Source organism: Haemorhous mexicanus, chromosome 30 (assembly GCF_027477595.1).
Source record: "Haemorhous mexicanus isolate bHaeMex1 chromosome 30, bHaeMex1.pri, whole genome shotgun sequence".
NCBI classification, from domain to species: Eukaryota; Metazoa; Chordata; class Aves; order Passeriformes; family Fringillidae; genus Haemorhous; species Haemorhous mexicanus.
In genome coordinates, this window is record NC_082370.1 from 2,929,287 (window position 1) to 2,946,746 (window position 17,460).

Here is a 17,460-nt window from a genome sequence, read left to right on the forward strand (position 1 = left end):
GGCGGCAGGTGGTCCCCCAGCTCAAAGCTCTGCTAGAAAGACCCCCAGGAGTGGTCGGTGAGGCTTCCTTTCGTGAGGGAGAATGGTAAAAATGAGTGGAGTGAGGAGAACAGGAAGGGGAATGATGAAGGGAGTGAAGGATGGCTGGGACTGAGAATTTGACTGCAAGAACGGTAGTGCAGGGGGACCAGCAAACAGCAGCTGTCTGCTGGAGTCTGCTCCAGTCAGCACACGAGGAAAAGGGGAACAGGTATTGAAACTGAAAAGAGCAAGTTTGAATAGGAGAAAAGAAGTAATTCATCACGTGTGGATCCAGCCGTGGAACTCACAGCTGGAGGATGCTGCTGGAGCAGAGACCTCGGTGAGTGCTGGAGGGTGAGGGGGTCAGAAGTCCTGCAGGACATGGACATAGTCTTGTGAAGGTCAACACATGCCTAGAGGGTCACTGCCGCTGGAGGGGAGCATCTGGAAAGCAGATTATTCCCTGTCTGCTGTGGATCCTGCTCCTTCCCCGAAGGGTGTTCTGCACAGGGCTCTGGCTGCTGGTGGAATCTCCAAAGGTCCTGTGGCAGAAATGGGCCCTGGCCCGGGCTTCCCTCATGCCCCTTCATCTGCTGATGGGGTGTCTCAGTGAGTGCCAGGGGCTTGCACCCCCCCAAAGGTTACAGCAGAAAAACGCATTGGAAAGTCTGGGCGAGCTGCCAGGCTCTCGGAGCGAAGGGAGAGCAGCGCTGTGAGTCGCTGCCGTGTGACCGAGCCCGGAACCCAGCGCTGCCCCGGGCTCCGGCGGGTCACAAGGGCTGCGAGAGGAGCCTCGGTGTGAAAATCCTCCGTGGAACAGTTTAGTCTTTGCAAAAGGAGGGATGGGGAGAGGGGGAGGGCTCGGGACCTCCAGGATGCCGGGAGCAGGCAGCAGAGGGAAGGAGCGGACTGGCGTGGCACGGACAGGAGCCGCGGGTGTCCGTGAGCGAGATCCCTGCGCGCCCTCGGCGGCGGCGGCACCAGGATCGGTTTCACCTGGGCCGGGAGAAAGTGCATCGGGGCCAGATGGAGTTTCGGAGAGAAACTGGGGCTTCCCCGGGGCGGCACGGGGGAGGCAGCGGGTGTTTCCTGCTCCCAAATCCACCCTGAGCTCACTCCAGCAGCAGCTTCCCCAAGAGATGCTCTCGCAGGAATCGCGAACTGGGCGCTCATCTCTATCAGTGCTCAAGGACCGGAGCGAGTGGTTTTGTGCCGGGTCTGGGGGGATTCACCGGGAAGGCCCCGAGCCCGGGGGACGCAGAGGACCCGCAACAGGCAGGCACTGGGAGCGCACCGGGCTGCCCCTACCCCTCCCGCCGGCTGAGCCCCCGGGGCCGCGGGAGGCGCGCGGGAGGGAGACGGACGGACGGCGATGGGATGGAGAGACGGACACCGACCCCCCGCCCCGCGGAGCCGCGGGAGGTGCGCGGGAGGGAGACGGACGGACGGCGATGGGACGGAGAGACGGACACCGACCCCCCGCCCCGCGGAGCCGCCCCGCGCCCCGCACTCACATCCGGGGCCGGGTTTGCTAATGACAGACGTAATTAACCCGGAAAGAAGCGACGGCGGAGCCAGGGGCACACCCCCTCCGCCGCCTGGCCGTCCGTCCGTCCGTCCTCCTCGCAGCGCTGCCCGGCGTGCGCAGCGCCCCCAGCCCCGGCCCCGCCGCCCCCCGCCCGCCCGGGGCGCGCAGCCCAGGGACGCCGCGGGGTAAGTGCCACCGGGGGACACGCGTGGCCGCCGAGCCGCCTCGAGAGACCCCGCGGGCCGGGCTGGGAGCCCTCGCTGTCCCGACCCCATCCTCCCCCTGCTCCCGAGCCCCCGCGCCTTCCGGGCTGGAGGCGTCCGTGCCCCGCGGCTCCGGTGGGGAGGCGGCCCCAGGGCTGGTCCCCCTGTCCCTGGCGGAGACTCCGCTTCCTGCAGCTGGATCATCCGTGCCGGGGCTGGAGTGGAGCCCTCCCGGTGCGAGCGGCTTCTGCTGGACTGCTCGATGGGGGCGGGGGAGCGGGAGGCAGCGAGGGGGGCTCTGCCCGGGGGGAGCTCCGGGAATGCTGCAGGCACCGTCCCCGCAGAAAGTCTGTGGGGTTGGAGGCAAGCGTGTGGCGGGGATCAGGGGTTTGGGGCTACTCTGTGTGTTCTCCGACTCTTTGTGGCCGATGAAGAGCTGTATCCAGCCTCCTCCCGACAGGCTGATAGTTTCATTAAAGCAAAGATCTGCAATTAGTAGGAGCGAGTTGCTGGGCGCTGCCTACCCCGTCTGTCTCGTGGGTCGGGACAGATATCGCAGCGTGGGCTCCGGGAGCTCCTCTGCAACCGCAGGTGAGAGGAAGTGCTGCTGCAGCCGCTGCGGGGCACCGGGCAGGTCCAGCCCTCCTGGAACGGAGGGAGGCTCATCCCGCACCCCAGGCGGCACCAGCACAGCTCGGGCGGACAGGTGGGAGAGAGGAGGAGGAGGAGGAGGACGCTGTGGCTGCCCACAGGTGCGATGGGTGCTGTGGAGGGAGGTGCCGACGCGATGCCTCCCGGCAGCACAGCTGTGATGCTCCGAGTGCCGGGTCTCCCATCGCCTCGGGTTTTTCTGCTGCAGCGCTCCCGGGTTGCTCCTGTGGCTGTAGCTGTGCCGAGACAGAGCAGGGCACAGGCAGCCGTGACGGTGCAGGGCATCCTAAGGTGCTTCCTGGAAAGTCTGGCTGGGTGGCTGCACACGAGGCCTCTGAGCCACCCGTGGGTGCTGCATGGACAGTGCCCTGCACCTCCTGCCTCTCCCTGGGGAGCACTTCCCTTTGGCTCAGGCAGGCAAGGGGGTGCTTGTGCTGTAAATCTTCTGTAGCCCAATTGCCTGCCATGTCATTCACTGAGTCAGCAAAGGGGTGTCTTTTTTTTTGGTGGGATGCTGTGATTGAAAAAGCTGGCAAGTCAGTTGCTTCAGAGGTAGGAAAGAGTCCTGGAAATCTCTGATAGGCTTTTTCTGGCCCTCCTGGATTTCCTGAGCAGGGTGCCCCACATTAGCACAGCTGGAGATGCTACTTTTATCATTTTCTTATGGAAAAGTGCAGTTTTTGGTGGCTCCAAAGAGAGACCATTTGTGGTCTGTGGGCAGTGGGATGTGAGGGGACAGGAGCCTGGCTTGGTGCAGAGTGTGGGACAATCCCAATCTCCTCTGCCCACAGGTTTGGGCATCTCCAAGTGCAGCCTGAGGTCAGTGTGCACAGAAGGGATGAGCTGGTTTGTGCTCTCCCAGATGAGCCCATTGTAATGAAGAATGGTGGTGGGGGGCCATGGAGACCCCCAGATGTGTCCCATGGGGCTGGGGGCTCATCTCTGCTCATTCTGCTCCTTCCTCATCCATCTCCTAAGCAGAAATCTCTAGATCTTTGTTGTCAGCAGAAGGAAGGGTGCATGAGGTTTGGTCTGAACGTGTTGGTATGGTTGAAGGCACCTGGGGATTGGCTTTCCATGTGCTTCCCCACCACAAAAATAACCCCACAAAAAAAGCAGTGAAGCGCCCACAGAAACCCTTGTGCCAGGGCACTGTCGTTGGTCTAAAACAATCTCTCCTCCTGCAGCAGCATGGTCCCCATGAGCCAAGATACCCATCTCTGAAATGTTGGTGGTAGCAGCAGGTTGACTTGTTTTCTGCCTCCTCTACCTTTGCAGCTGCACCCCAGCTCTTGCACAACCCTCACCTCCCCGGGCCCCACTCCACTGCAGCTCAAAAATAGTATTTCCTCCTTTTCTGCATGAGTTCTTTTATTTGTGTAGCTCTGCTTCTGGCACCTGCGTGATCACCACTCTCCTGCCAGACAAACCACACTGGGTTCACTCACATCCTTTGGGTAACGGCTGCTCTCATCCCTGCCCTCCACCCTGTGCCGTGGGGAGAGGGCTCTGCCTGGCCAGGGGGACACATCCTGCTCCCCCGGGCCCCTTGGTGCTGGTTCTGCTCCCTACTCAGGGCTGGAAGTGATGATGGTGTTCCCACAGCAGCCCAGGGGCCTTGAAGGATCCCTCCTGGGTGGGGGGCAGCGCTGGGGAGGGTCCATGATCGTGGCCCTGCTGGGATGGGTCATTGTTTTCCCTGCTGACTCGACATCCTGGCTGCACGGATTTTCTGCTGGAGTTGCAGATTGTTCCCTGTTTCCTGGGAGTGTGCTCAGGCTCTCTCCAGCACGCTGCTGTGGGATTGTTGTTCACCCTGGTTCTCAGGGATCTGGTGTCTCCTGGCAGATCCTTTGTGGCTGCTCTGTCCTCACTCATGGGGTTTGGTGGCTCTGGGGGCTGGGAGTGGTGGTTGGATGTTGTCCCTCCCATCTCCCTCCAGAGAGCTCGGCTGTGCTGGCATCCTGGAACACCTGGGACAGGCTGGGTGCCAGGGATGTGGGGGCAGCTCTCTGGGGAGCAGAGCACCCACCTCGCCCTGCCTGCCCCCTCTCATCACAGGGTGATGCCAGAAGGAGCCCGGCATGCCGTACCTGGACCGACAGAACCGTATCTGCGGCTTCCTGGACATCGAGGAAAATGAGACCTGTGGCAAGTTTCTGCGGAGGTATTTCATCCTGGACACCCAGGCCAACCACCTCCTGTGGTACATGGACAATCCTCAGGTGGGCACGTGTGCCAGGCATGTCCATAAAGCTGGCAGTGAGTCTGTGGGCACATCCCACCTCCCTGGAGCAGCCATCTCCTCTGGGTCTGCCCAGGCCCCTGCCTGCTGTGTGTGTGTCTCTTATGAGCAGGCTCCAGCCCTTCTATGACCTTTGTGGTTTCCAGGACTGTCCCAAGGAGCACAGCAGGGCTGGTCCCACTGCTGAGGGGTCTGGGCTGAAGCAGGTGCAGGACAGGGAAGTGGCTGAGGATGGCAGCTGCTGCCTGAGCCCAAGGGCACAAATGACAGGCTGGATTGCCCCTGCCACCTTCTCCCTGTCATTTACCTCCCACTGCTCCTCCTGTGTGTTGCAGAACCTGGCCATCGGAGCAGGTGCTGTCGGATCTCTGCAGCTGACCTATATCTCCAAGGTAATGTTGGGGTGGGGCAGAGGGAAGGTGAGTGCTCCCTGTTTTCCCCTTATCCCTGTGGCATTCCCAGGAGAGGCGATGGCTTGCCCTGGAAGCACCCAAGGCCAGCTGCTGGTCCTGCCTGAGCTCGTGACCCTGGGATGAAGCCTGAGAGGGGCTGTGGGAAGCAGGGAGGGACCCCACAGCACAAAGATCCTGGTGCTGGGACTGTGGAGTTGCACGGGACAGGGTGCAAGGCTGGGCTGCAGGAGGAAGAGGAACTGCTCTGCTGTGAGGAAGAGCACAGGGTGGCCAGGACTGAGTGGGGACAGGAGCTTGGTGTCGGTGTGAGCTGGGCACAGAGCTGGCAATCGGCTGAGCAGTGCTTCAGCAGCTCTCCCCTGTGCTCAGAGGGCAGTGCCCTGAAGGATGAGACCTTCTGGAAAGTCACTTGTGTGTCTCAAGGGTGTTATCCAGTCTCCTCAGGAAGGCAGGAGCAGTGCAGTAAGGCAGAGCTGTGGCTGTGTGTGGAGAGTGGAGCTGCCACCATCCTCCTCCTGCAAGTGGCCCCTCAGCTGCTGGGGGGGAGTGGGGGGCTGGTGGCTGCTTTATCCTGGAGCTGGATATAGCCTTGGACAGATCTTCCTGTTCCTGCTGAATCATGATTTATAAATTAAGCGCAGATGAAGCAATGCTGGGAGGCTGAGCCTTCCCCATTTTGGAAAGAGCCTCACAAATTACTTAGGTTTTAGTTTAAATGAAAATTGCTGCAGGACAGCATTTGGTCACAAACTGCGGGGTTGGGTTCTGTCAGTGGCTGGAACTACTGACAGTAAATACACCAGAAAAATGGGGGTTTGCTTGAGAAAACATATTTAAAGCATTATGGACTGGCTTTGAAGAAGGAGGACTGTCAGAATAAATACTCCACGAATGTTGTTTGTGGAGCCTGAAGGAATATTATTCTTATATAAATGATTCCTACTCTTCAGGGAAAAACCACTGCTATTTTCCCTCAATTCCCTTAATTGCTGATGAGAGTGACTGTGTTAATCCAGGGGAATGGATGTTTTCAGGTCCTTTGAAAGCTTTCTGTCCTCTGCTGTGCAGCTCAGCCAGTGCCTGAGGGGATGCAGGGGATGAAAGTCCTGGCTCAGTGCTGACCTTCCCCTGGGACCCAGCACCCTGTGCTGCATGTGCTCTGACACGGGCCAGCTCCCTTCAGCTGGCACAGCTGTGCTGTAGCTCCAGCTGCCCTCATATCTGTGGGGTCCTGCTCAGGGGTCCTGGCCGGGCTGGCAGAGCCCAGGCAGGGAGCAGGGTGGGTGGGTGGAAACTTCCAGCTCTTCTGCCCACCGTTGGCACGTGCTGTTATCTCTAATATCCCTGATTTGCTCTGTCACAGGTTAGCATTGCCACCCCGAAACAGAAGCCTAAAACTCCATTCTGCTTTGGTGAGTGAGATCTTGGTGGGCTCAGTGGGGGGACAGGCTGCCACAGGAAGCTGCAGTGGGGGTGCCTGCTCCATGAATCCTGAATCCTTCTCTCCTTGTCCTTCCTCCTCTGGCAGTTATCAACGCTCTCTCCCAGCGCTATTTCTTGCAAGCCAGTGACCAAAAGGACCTGCAGGACTGGGTGGAGGCACTGAACAGGGCCAGTAAGATCACGGTAGGTTACTTCATGCTCTTCTCAGTTGTTCCCTCCACCATCCCCAGGGATCCTTATGGTTGAGGTTTATTTGTGTCTCTTTCTTCGCCCTCCCAGCCCAGCTGTGGGGGACAGCAGCTGTGCCCCAGGAAGGTCCTGTGGGAGCCATCCACATCCCCTCCTGCTCCAGGCCCTCCTCCTCCCATTGCTCCTGCAGACTGGGATCTGGCCTCACTGTGGCTGTCAAAGGGTGGCTTTATTGTGCTTCAGTAACTTATTTATTCAGTTTTTATTCTCCCTGGAATGCCAGCTCTTGTGATGAGGCAGCGAATCACTGTGGGGCACGGCGAGGCAGGCTGTGCCTGCATCCAGAGGGGTTCATCTGCCATCTCCTGTGCTGTGCTGCTGTGCTCACGGGGCCGTGAGCTGATGGGCACTGACCCGGTGCCTGCTGCTCCTGGCAGCACAGGATGCACCCTGCTCCCTTCTGGGCGCCCCCAGGGCCTGGGCTGGGAGCTCCAGGATGGCTTCTGCCTGCATGGGGTCCCTGGGAAAGGGCTGGGGGCTTCTGCTGACCTGCAGTGAGCAGTAGGGCCAATGCATAATGTGAGCAGAGTTTTATTAGGTCATGCTCTGATGCGTGTTGTTTATGGTGTGTAAGCTAAATGTAAGGAAGAGTGATGTAAGCAGTTTGATTGGGGCCTATCCATGGGTTTTTTCTTTAAAATGCCTGGTGTGCCATGGTGTAGTCTCTGTGGGAAACTCGTCTGCAAGATCAGATCTAGCTTGTATTTCCTTTCTTTCTCTGCAAATACATTAAATGTGACAACCTTTGCACCTGCAGCTGCCACACTGCTCTGGCTCGTGCCTTCTCCTTCTGGGTCCAGCTGATCTTGGCCACAGACTCCATCTCCAGAGCTGGCCAGAGCTGTAGCCAGAGCCTGCCTGGGCTCTGTGTCTGGGTGTACTGTCAGCAGGGTCACTGCCTCTGGGGCAGGGGGATTCTGCCAGGCTGGCAGAGCTGGGGTGACAGGACAATAATGAGATGCACCTTCTGCTTCTGCAAGAAGCCGTGGTGCTTTCCATGGCCTGATTTTGGCCAGCCCTTCCCCACTCTGGCTGTGTCCCAGCTGGCCAACCGGCTCGTCCAGCCCTTCGGGGAGGAGCTGTCCCGGGCTGCCTGGGAAAGCCAGGGCTCCCTGGATGTGCTGCTGCTGCCACCCTGCCCTGCTCCGGGGGCAGGCAGTGGGGGTGGCATTAGGGCAGCTGAAGCAGGGCTTGGAAACTTGGAAACTGCCCTTTCTGCCCAGAGCTAGGGGCCAAGGGAAGGAGCTGGGAGGGGAGAGGGGAGGATGGCAGTGCTGGGAGCTGTGTTGCTGCAGCCCAGCCTCTGCCCAGGGGTGTGGGGCCTCTCACGGGGGGCACAGCCAGCTCTGGGGTCACTGCAGTGCCCGGCTCAGCCTCATTAGCCAGCCCCAGCTCCTCATTAAGCCTGGCTGTAAATGGAGCGGGGACAATTAAAGGAGCAAGTGTCCCACAAACTCACTGAGCTGCAGAGGAGAATCACAGGCGCCTGTGAAGGGATGTTTAATCACTGAGCTCCTCTCATCTCTGCTCTGGGTGTCTCCTGCTGCCCAGGGGGTTCCACGCCCTCCCAAACTGGGGTGCTTCACCAGGAGCTGTTTTCTAAAGGGATGTGGCTGCATTAGACAGAGATGGGAGTGCCCAGTGCAGGTGTGGGGGTGCCCAGCATGGTCACCCTGTGCCCCTCATCCCTTCCTTTCTCCCACAGGTGCCAAAGGGTGGCGGCGTCCCACCGGCCACAGAAATCACGAAGCCTCCAGTGGTGCCCCAGGCCCAGGAGAGAAAGCCCCAGGTGGCCTACAAAACTGAGATTGTTGGGGGGGTGGTGGTCCACACGCCCATCTCCATCAACCAGGTGAGCTGGTTTGCACTTTCATTTCTGGAAGCAGTGTGCCTGCCAACCCTTTCCTCTGCAGGTACGAGTGGCTGCTCTGAGCACCCTGACCACTTCTGCTTTTTCTCACTCTGAAGTATGGTGAGATGAGGGGGTGTGAGGAGAGGAAGGTCATGAATCTGCTTGGTTTCCTGGCCATCACCATCCACCCACATGTCTTGGGTGCAAATTCCCTTTAGGTACCCAGGGCAGAGGAGCCCTGTGTCTGGTGCCCCCACCACAGCAGCCACAGGGACTGTCCCAGGGCTGCTGGGCACCTCTTGCTGTGGCTCTGCCTCCCCTTCCCTGGCACGCAGCTGGGTGTGCACGTGGCCATCAGCATCTCCCATGTTTGGGCATTTGTCCAGCTCTGGGTCTCACTTCAGCTCTTATCAGTGGCAGCACTAAAAATAGAGTAGAGAATTAGATCATTGCAGCAGTTTCTGCTGGCAGATGCTTTTAACACTTCCCTGGCCACAGGGTTCAGCAGGATGCAGAGGTGCTTTTTGGAGGGTTGTGGGGTGCAGAGGGGTTTTTTGGAGGTGGTGCATCAGCTGCCAGAATATTTCCGTGCTCTTGCTGCTTGCCCCGTGTGAAATGGCCATTCCCCTGCTGCAGCTTCCTGGGCGTGTCCGTGGTTTCCTGGCTGTGCCCCAGCCGGTGCTGCTCCAGGACTGCAGAGGAGAGTCCCAGCTCGGAGCATCACCCCAGCCCCGGGGCGTGTGGCACTCCCGGCTGCAGGAGTGTCCTCACCTCTGCTCTGGACACCACCTGTGCAGTGCCCAGCAGAGCTGGCACAGCCCCGGGCCCGGGGTGTGGGTGGCATCCCCATCCTGGTGCTGCAGCTGTGCTGCACTGCTCTCCAGAGGGGCTGGGCAGACAAAAAGCTGCTGGTGTGTCCTGGGAACACGGAAGCAGCTGTGGAAGGTGCTGGGCGGGCAGGTTCACCCAAACCACAGTCCCCTGCTTGGGGCCATATAAGGCTGGCAGTGGCCAGGGCCACCCTGCTGCCATGGCAATGTTCAAACCTCAGCCGAGGGAGGAAGGGCTCCGAGGGATGGGGAAGAAGCTGAGTGCAGAAGATGTTTCATCTCAGCCATCCTCTGTGCTGCTGGGGGGAAGGGAAGGCACTGCTGGGATGGGTCTGGCCTTTGGGGTGCACTGGGATGTGCTCAGGGGAGCCAGGGCTGGGTGCTGGGCACGTGGTGATGACCACAGCCCCTTTGTGCCCACAGCACTGAGCACTGCACTTGGGAGGGACAGCTTGGGGCCAGAGGAGGCACAGCTTCCCTTCCTGAGCTCCAAACACCCAAGTGTCTTTGGGAGAACTTGGCTCTGAAAATGAGAATCAGAGACTTAATGGCTTTTCTGAGCAATTTATTCCTGTGGCATATTGCCCTCTCTAAAGCATTCCTTTCCAACTTGTGTTGGTCTGGTGGTTCTTGTTCTCCTCATACCTTCAGTGGTGCAGTTGAGTCACCTCTTCATGCAGGATGAGCCAGGCAGGTGGGCTCTGTTAACTCCCCTGCTGCAGGGGATTATCTTCAGCCCTCAAGTTGCTTCTCTGCAGCCCTTCTGATTCCTTGTTTTTAACACATGGTTGCAAAAGGGGGAATAGCACCAGGGCAGCAGCCAGGGAGCTGCACACAATGAGAGAACATCACTCTGGGCTCTGGCTCATTCCCTGCCCGTGTCCAGCACTGCCACGAGCCCTTGGCTCACACACTTCGCTCGGGGCTTGTGTCAGGTGGCTTCTCCCTGCAGCTGGCTGTCCAGGGCTGCCTCCCTGCTGACGTGGCTGTGTTCTCTCTCTGCAGGACGGGGAGGGCAGCGAGGTGGGCACACACCCTCTGCTGCGGCGCTCACAGAGCTACATCCCCCCCTCGGCCACCAAGCCCCCCGCCGGGCCAGCCCCGCTCAAGAGCGGCTTCTGTGTCAAGCAGGGCAACGTGGTGAGTGCCAGGCACGGGCCAGGGCTGCCCCAGGGCTGCTCTGGCTGCAGGACCTCCACAGAGAGTGGCAGGGCTGAGCACTGAATCTCCTGCTCTCTTCCAGAGGAAGAGCTGGAAGCGGCGGTACTTTGTCCTGGATGAGTTTTCCATCAGTTACTACAAGTGTGAGCAGGTGAGCAGCTCCCCCAGGACCCTGAGCAGGGCTCTGGCACCTCCTCCTCCTCCTCTGGGGGGGCACATGCCAGCCCCAGGGCCAGCCAAGCCCAGCACTGTCTCCTCTCACCTCTGCAGGACAAGGAGCCTTTGCGTTCGATTCTCTTGAAAGATGTTTGCAAGACCCACGAGTGCCTGGTCAAGTCTGGGTAATGCTTCCAACCTTGTTTCCCTGCCCTGGCCCCAGGCTGGCTCAGGCCAGAGCAGCCAGAGGGAGCTTGGGCTGCTCCAGCTGCTCCTGTGTGGTATTTTCAGGGTCCCCTGTTTGAGGAGGAAGGAAATGAATCTGACTCCATGTTCTTAGAAGGCTAATTTATTATTTTATGCTATTTTATTGTATTATATTAAAGAATGCTATACTAAAACTATACTAAAGAATAGAGGAAGGATACTTACAGAAGGCTTAATGAGATGCTAATGAAAAACTCATGACTCCTTCCAGAGTCCTGACCCAGCCTGACCGTGATTGGTCATTAAGTCTAAACAATTCACATTTTGGATAAACAATCTTCAACCACATTCCAAAGCAGCAAAACACAGGAGAAGAAAATGAGATAATATTGTTTTCCTTTTTCTCTGAGGCTTCTCAGCTTCCCAGGAGAGAAATCCTGGCCAAGGGATTTTTCAGAAAAAATGACAGTGACACTTGTGGGAAGCAGTTCTTGAGGTGTTTGCCTTAAACTAGCCCAGGCGGCTGCAGAGTCTCAGGAACAAGTTATTGCAGCAAACACTGATAAAATCAAAGTAACGTAAAGGCTTGCGATGAAAAATCACCTAAGAAAACAATCCTCTTCAGCTAAAGTAAAAATATTGTGTATTAATGTATCTCTGAAGTGTTTAGTCCTAATAAGTAATAGCAAGCTGATATTTAAAATGAGCTGGGAATGCTGTGGATAAGGGTGGGGAAGGGCAAGGGTTTGTTGGCTGATGGTAGAGCTGGGGGTTTCTGGCTGAAGCTCTCTGGGGATCTGGACTCTTCTCAAAATCCCAATGAGATCCAAGGTTTGCCTTCAATATGTTCCTCCCTGGCACACTCCAGAGATGAAGATGAATACAGGGTTTCTTCTGTCCACGATGGCTGCTGGGGTGTGACTGTCTCTTTCTCACTGTTTCTAGTGACCTCCTGATGCGAGACAACCTTTTTGAAATCATAACGAGCTCCAGGACCTTTTACATCCAGGTGAGCAGCTGAGGCCAGGATCATTTTTGGGGCAGAAAGTTCAGCTCTCAAGAAATGGCTGTTCCCCACAGCCCTTCACCAGTGAACACGAGCAGATGGGGCTGTAACACACTAGTGTGAGGGAGAACTGTAGGGATTCCCTTCTCCCTTGGATTATTTATAATCGAGGCTGCTTGTGGGAGCAGGAGAAGGCAGAGCTGAGCCTTGGCAATGCCAGGACAGCTGAGCCTCACTGGGGCTGCTGTGTTTGCAGGCAGACAGCCCCGAGGAGATGCACAGCTGGATCCGGGCAATCACAGGCGCAGTGCAGGCCCTGAAAACCCGCCCCAGGGTAGGTGACAGACTCTCTGTTTCACATTTAGCATCCAACGGAGATGATGCTGACGTGCAAGGTATTGATTTAGCGGATTATCTAACCTGTCCCTGCAGGAGATGTCCTTCATGAGATCCACCTCCGTGGCCAGGCCCGGCGGCCCCTCAGGCCCCTCGCAGCCGCGGCCGTCGGCGGAGGAGCGGCGAGCCTCGTGCAGGGCGCCCTCCACGAGCTCCTGGCAGCCCTGGACGCCGGTGCCGCAGGCCGAGGGGCAGCGGCCGGCGCTGGCAGCCCCGCTCAGGGACTCGGTGTTCGTGCCGGCGCTGACGGAGCGCCAGGCCGGGCCCGGCCCGCGCCTGCGGCACCGCTCCGAGCCGCAGCCCCTCAAGGAGAAGCCGTTCGCCTTCGACCTGGATGATGAAAGCATCCGGACCTCCGACGTCTGAGCGGGCACCCAGCCTCCCCGGGGTCCCTGTGGGGCGGTTTGGGGCACGCAAAGTGCTCCCTTCCCTCCAGCACAGCCCTTCCCTGCGAAGCAGGATCTGTCTGCACCCACGTCCTGGTGCCCTGCTCTGCGGGGCGTAGGGTCCCTGGCTGCTCCTGCCCAGGCCTGGCCCCGGTGGTTCCATGTCTTGGAAGGTGCTTCTGGGCACTGCTGGCGCTCACTGTGCAGGGCAGGAGATGCTGGGGACCTGTACGAGGGGACATCTTCTGCAGTTGCATTGTTTCCCCCACAAACCAGGTCTGGAGGAAGTGGCAGGAGGTCTTGAAGGCATGATGGGGAGTGTGGCCTTTCTTGTGTTTGTAAAATGTTTCTCTCCCCTTTTCTGCTGCTCGGATTCCCCAGGGCAGAGCTGGGAGCCACCAGCTTGCAGCTGCCCACACAGGGGACTCGCTGCAGCTTCCCCTTACAGTGACTGATTCCCTCAGAGGCCGCATCTTCCCACTGCCCACACAAGGGTTTATCAGCAATCTGCTGGCTTTTAATTATGTCTTTTTATACCTGTGGCTCCTGTTGAACCCCAGCCTGGGCAGGTGCTCATCCCCTCCAAAGGCTCTTGGTACTTCCTGAGCATGAGCCAGGGCAGGCAGCTGGAGTGACAGTGGCTCCCAGGTGGGAGCATCCTCAGGTGTGATGTCGGTTTTGCACTACACACCTGGGCACGGGTAGCTGTGCCAGATGGTGAAGGGCTTTTAGTAAAAAGCAGTGAAAACCAGCCCTGATGGAGCTGGGCAGACTTGTCTGGCCAACTCCCCTGCTGCCTGCCCGAGATGGAGAGCAGCAGCAGTTTCTAGAGCAATGTGAATTGTCATTTCCATAACCAAATGAGCTCCTGTAGGTGTGATAAATAGTGTGTAGAAAGTCCAGGTGTTCCCTCGGCAGAGATTGTCTGATACCTTCACCCTGCAAGTGTGTGCAATCCCTGCGTGCCGAGCGAGAACTCAGCTCCCCTTTCACTTCCCTGGCTGTGACACATCCTCTGCTCTGCAAGCTCAGCCCAGTGTGTTCCCCAGGAGCAGAACATCTGGTTTGTCCCAGCCCTTTTGGAGCCTCCAGCTGTTTGACAGCTGTGCCTGAGCCTTGATTAGCCTGACTGACCTTAATGTGATGCCATTGTACCTTCCTGCCTCAGTCCCCATGGGGCTGCTGCAGGATGGGGACAGCACAGGTACCTTTGTGCTGCTGGGGGAGGCAGGAATGGGGTCCCCCAAGTTCAGGGGGAAGAGAGTCCCAAAGGGGATTGAGTGCTGAAGAACACAGACACCAAGAAAATGAGTGAGAATCGATGCAAACGGTACCGGGGCGAGTGTTAATATTATTTAATTGTAGCTACCTAGATCCTGCTGTTCCTTTTTCTGCTCCTTTTTGCTTTATTTGCACTAGAGTTTTAAACTTTCATTTTTTTAGGCTGACTTGCTGTTTGGCTCCTAACACTGTTTCAAGAATGTTTTAGTAGTTTTGGCAAGCCCATCCATCAGAGAGTTGCAGCATTCTGATCTCAGTTTTGGAGAGCAGGGAATGCAGAGGGATGGTGGTTCATTTGTGCAAAGCCTTGGAACCACAGACTCCTGAGTATTCCTGGTGCTTGATAATTGCACAGTTTCCTCAGGCCTGGGAAGGTAAAGCAGAGGCTTGTTGCACAATTAAGGTAATTATCCAGGAGCAGAAACTACCAGTGGCTCCAGCACTATTGCAACATTCCTCTTGCCGGTTCCCACCCTCCCGCATCCCCAGCACAGCAGAGAGGCTGAAGGTGAGGTTCAAACAAGTGTGGAGCTCAGCTGGGCTCCAGAGCCGTCCACAACGCAGGTGGTGGTGGGAGGGAGGGATTTCCCTTCTGTTCCAGAGGGCTGGGTGGGTGTAGCCCGATCTCGATGGAGCTTTGTGGTTATTTTAAAGCAAACTGGTTTCCCCTCAGCTCTGTGTTTGCTCCTGGCATCCCCCCGGAGCTGCTCCCTCCTGGATCCTGTGCTGTGGGGCTTTGTGGGGGTGCTGCAGATTCGGGGTGCCTTGTGGGGGACAGAGCAGTGAGTGAGAGGGGTTTGCTATTCCCACGTGGTTCCAGATGTTTCTGGGATTCTAAGTGCTCTTAGGGCTGGGGCAGTGCTCCGTGACTCCCGGGGTGGGGGCTCCCTGCCTCCCACCCCTCACCTGTACATGCTGCAATGCCCTTTCTCCCCTGTGTTTTTAAATAAAGAAGGAAATCCCAGTTACTTTCCCAAGCTGTCCATTTGTTTTGGGTTAGGGCTGCCGTGGGGGTTGGATGCTGTCCCCACCAGGGTGGGGGAACAGTGCAGCAGCTGGGCAGAGCCCAGGAGCACTGGTGGCACTGGATGGATGCTCACGGTGCTGCTGCCCTGCACAAGGGAGGGAACAGTGCATGGTGAGGGCAGGGACATCACAACTCCTTCTGGACCAAGGTCCCAGATGTTCCTTGGGGAGGAGGAAAGCTGCTGGACCAAGGTCCTGCTGTGAGCTGGCAGTAGGGGGCTGGAGGCATGGGAGCTGTTAATGACAGCGGGCTTTTGCATGGCATTGGTTTTTGGTTTTCTTTCTGGGTCACTGCAGAACTTTTTCCCCTCTGTGGACTTTCCAGCCCTGTTGCTCTGCTGAGGAATGGCATTTTCAGGACAAAGCTGCCCCCTGCCCCCCCCACAGTTGAAGCTGCCAAACTGGGAGCGTGTGTTTGCTCTTTTATCTCAAATATGACTGGACATTTGCATACACAGATTTTGTGTCTGGCTCTGTCTGGGACTTGCTGCAGCTTCCTTTTCCCATTTTATTCAGCTTGGTAAGTTTTTAACCTGCAGCTGGTGGGGCTTCCTCTTTCGGGTGTGAGGTTCTTGCACCCTTTGGGTGCTGCAGGTGCCCTGTGCTGGGGCTGGAGCCAGAGGGGTGCCTGGCACACACTCAGGAGCTGCCCCATGGCACCTCTAGCTCCTACCCAGCTCCCTGACTGCTCCCAGGTGTCAGGTGGCCCATGACCCCATGGCCTTCATCTCTGTGTGGCTGTGATCTACTAACCCCCAAAGTCCGTGGAGTCAGCTTCTTCCAGATTTTATTGTTTGTTTGACCCCCTGTGTTTGCAAGCTCTGATTTCTGAAGCTGTCACTATTTACAGTGGGAAGCCAGATTATTTTAAACAAGCAAAATATATCCTGAACAATTTTGTGTCCAAGGTTGGTACAGAGTCATTATCAAGAGTAACTGCTGTGCACCCTGAGTTCCAGTTCTGTAAGTCCACGTTGTGCCAGGCTGGTGCTGGGAGCGGGCAGAGGCACCCAGGGGCTGCAGGGGGGCCAGCCCTGCCCCTCCTCAGTACACCGTGCACCAGTTGCTGCCATCACTGGGCATCAGCCCCCCGGTGATGAGCAGAATCAGATCCACAAACCACCAGATGCCCAGGCCCCCCAGGGTCAGCAGCTTCCCCACGGCGGTGCCGGTGTGGCCCAGGCAGAACCGATCCACTCCGAAGCAGCCCAGGAAGAAGGAGTAGAGCAGAGTGGTGATGAAGTAGTGTCCCGTGTACCTGCGAGAGAAGATGCGGTGGGGTCAGCGAGCGTCAGCGCTCCTCGCCGGACCAGCCGTGCTCCCGGGGGGGCTCGGCCCGGTGGCTGCGGGGGGACAGGGACTCTCCTACTTGACGCAGGGCCGGCTGCCCCGCAGGAAGCTCCGCGGCTCGGCGCACTCGATGCCGTCCAGCGCCCGGCACTGCACCCGCGTGTGATCCACCTCGCCGTGGGCCTGGCCGCCGAACTGCGGCGGGGGCAGCGCTCAGCGCTCACCGGGGCCCGGGGGCCGCCGGCACCGGGGCCGCCCCCGCCCCGCCCTCACCTTCACGCAGCCGTGGCCCAGCTCCTGCTGTGCCGTGGCGTTCCCGCCGTGGTCCACCGGCTCCTCGCACTCCACGAACTCATCGGGGCTGCGGGGAAGGAGCGGCTGGTGAGGGCGGCCGGGAGGCCGCGCTCCCCCCCGCCCCGGCCCGGCGCTCACAGGTAGGTGCAGAGGACGAGCGGCGCCCGCGGATCGCTGTAAGCCCAGGCGGCGGAGGGCGGCCCAGGCGGCAGCTCCCGGGGCTCGGTGTCGTTGCCCGGGAGGCCGCGGCCGTGGAGCAGCAGCAGGTTCCCGAGCAGGAGCACGGCCTGCCCGCACAGCAGCGCGTACCCCACGGGCGGCGCCATGGCGGCACCGCCGCCCCGGTCGGCCTCGGGCAGCACCGCCCGCAGCCAATGGGCGCCCGCCGCCACACAGCCCGGCCGCCCGCAGCCAATGGGCGCCCGCCGCCGGCCGCCTGCAGCCAATGGGCGCCCGCCGCCGGCCGCCTGCAGCCAATGGGCGCCCGCCGCTCGCAGCCGGTCTGAGCGAAGCGGAAAAAGCTACGGAAGCAGCAGCGAAGGGCGTGGCAGAGGGAGTGCGCGCCAGACGAGGAGCTGATTGGCTGTCGAGGGGGGCTGGCGGCCAATGGGCGAAGGTGAGGGGCGGGGCGCTGGTGCGGCGCGTGTCGCCTGCCGCCGCGCGCGGCGCTCGGGACCGAATCCCGGGGCCGAACCGGCTCAAACGGGGCCCGGCCAGGGCCCAGCCGGGACTCAGGGACCCCGGGACCCCTCCCTCGGGGGCGCCCGCCGCGCTCACCCGAAGAGCGGACACCCTTAGCACCGGAGAAGGGCTCTCAGGGGT

At 59.0% G+C, this 17,460-nt stretch overlaps 2 protein-coding genes across 3 annotated transcripts; one reads left to right on the plus strand and one right to left on the minus strand.

The window, feature by feature from the left end:
- The first annotated feature begins 139 nt into the window (after window positions 1-139).
- Window positions 140-14,992, plus strand: PLEKHA2 (pleckstrin homology domain containing A2). 2 transcript variants are annotated; one of them, XM_059870760.1, is made up of 12 exons: window positions 140-361; window positions 4,465-4,628; window positions 4,984-5,040; window positions 6,425-6,473; window positions 6,590-6,687; window positions 8,459-8,605; window positions 10,441-10,575; window positions 10,679-10,747; window positions 10,867-10,937; window positions 11,905-11,968; window positions 12,222-12,299; window positions 12,398-14,992. In XM_059870760.1, exons 2-12 carry the CDS (start codon window positions 4,488-4,490, stop codon window positions 12,725-12,727), a joined length of 1,239 nt encoding a protein of 412 aa, XP_059726743.1. In that variant the 5' UTR covers window positions 140-361; window positions 4,465-4,487; the 3' UTR covers window positions 12,728-14,992. The 2 variants fall into 2 exon arrangements, with proteins under 2 accessions (XP_059726743.1, XP_059726742.1); XM_059870759.1 differs by lacking the exon at window positions 140-361 and adding an exon at window positions 1,649-1,734.
- An 832-nt stretch (window positions 14,993-15,824) lies between these two features.
- TM2D2 (TM2 domain containing 2) lies at window positions 15,825-17,001 on the minus strand. Its single transcript, XM_059870761.1, has 4 exons — window positions 16,777-17,001; window positions 16,618-16,705; window positions 16,424-16,539; window positions 15,825-16,312 (listed from the first exon to the last, which is right to left on the minus strand). Exons 1-4 carry the CDS (start codon window positions 16,962-16,964, stop codon window positions 16,099-16,101), a joined length of 606 nt encoding a protein of 201 aa, XP_059726744.1. The 5' UTR covers window positions 16,965-17,001; the 3' UTR covers window positions 15,825-16,098.
- Between the last annotated feature and the right edge of the window lie 459 nt (window positions 17,002-17,460).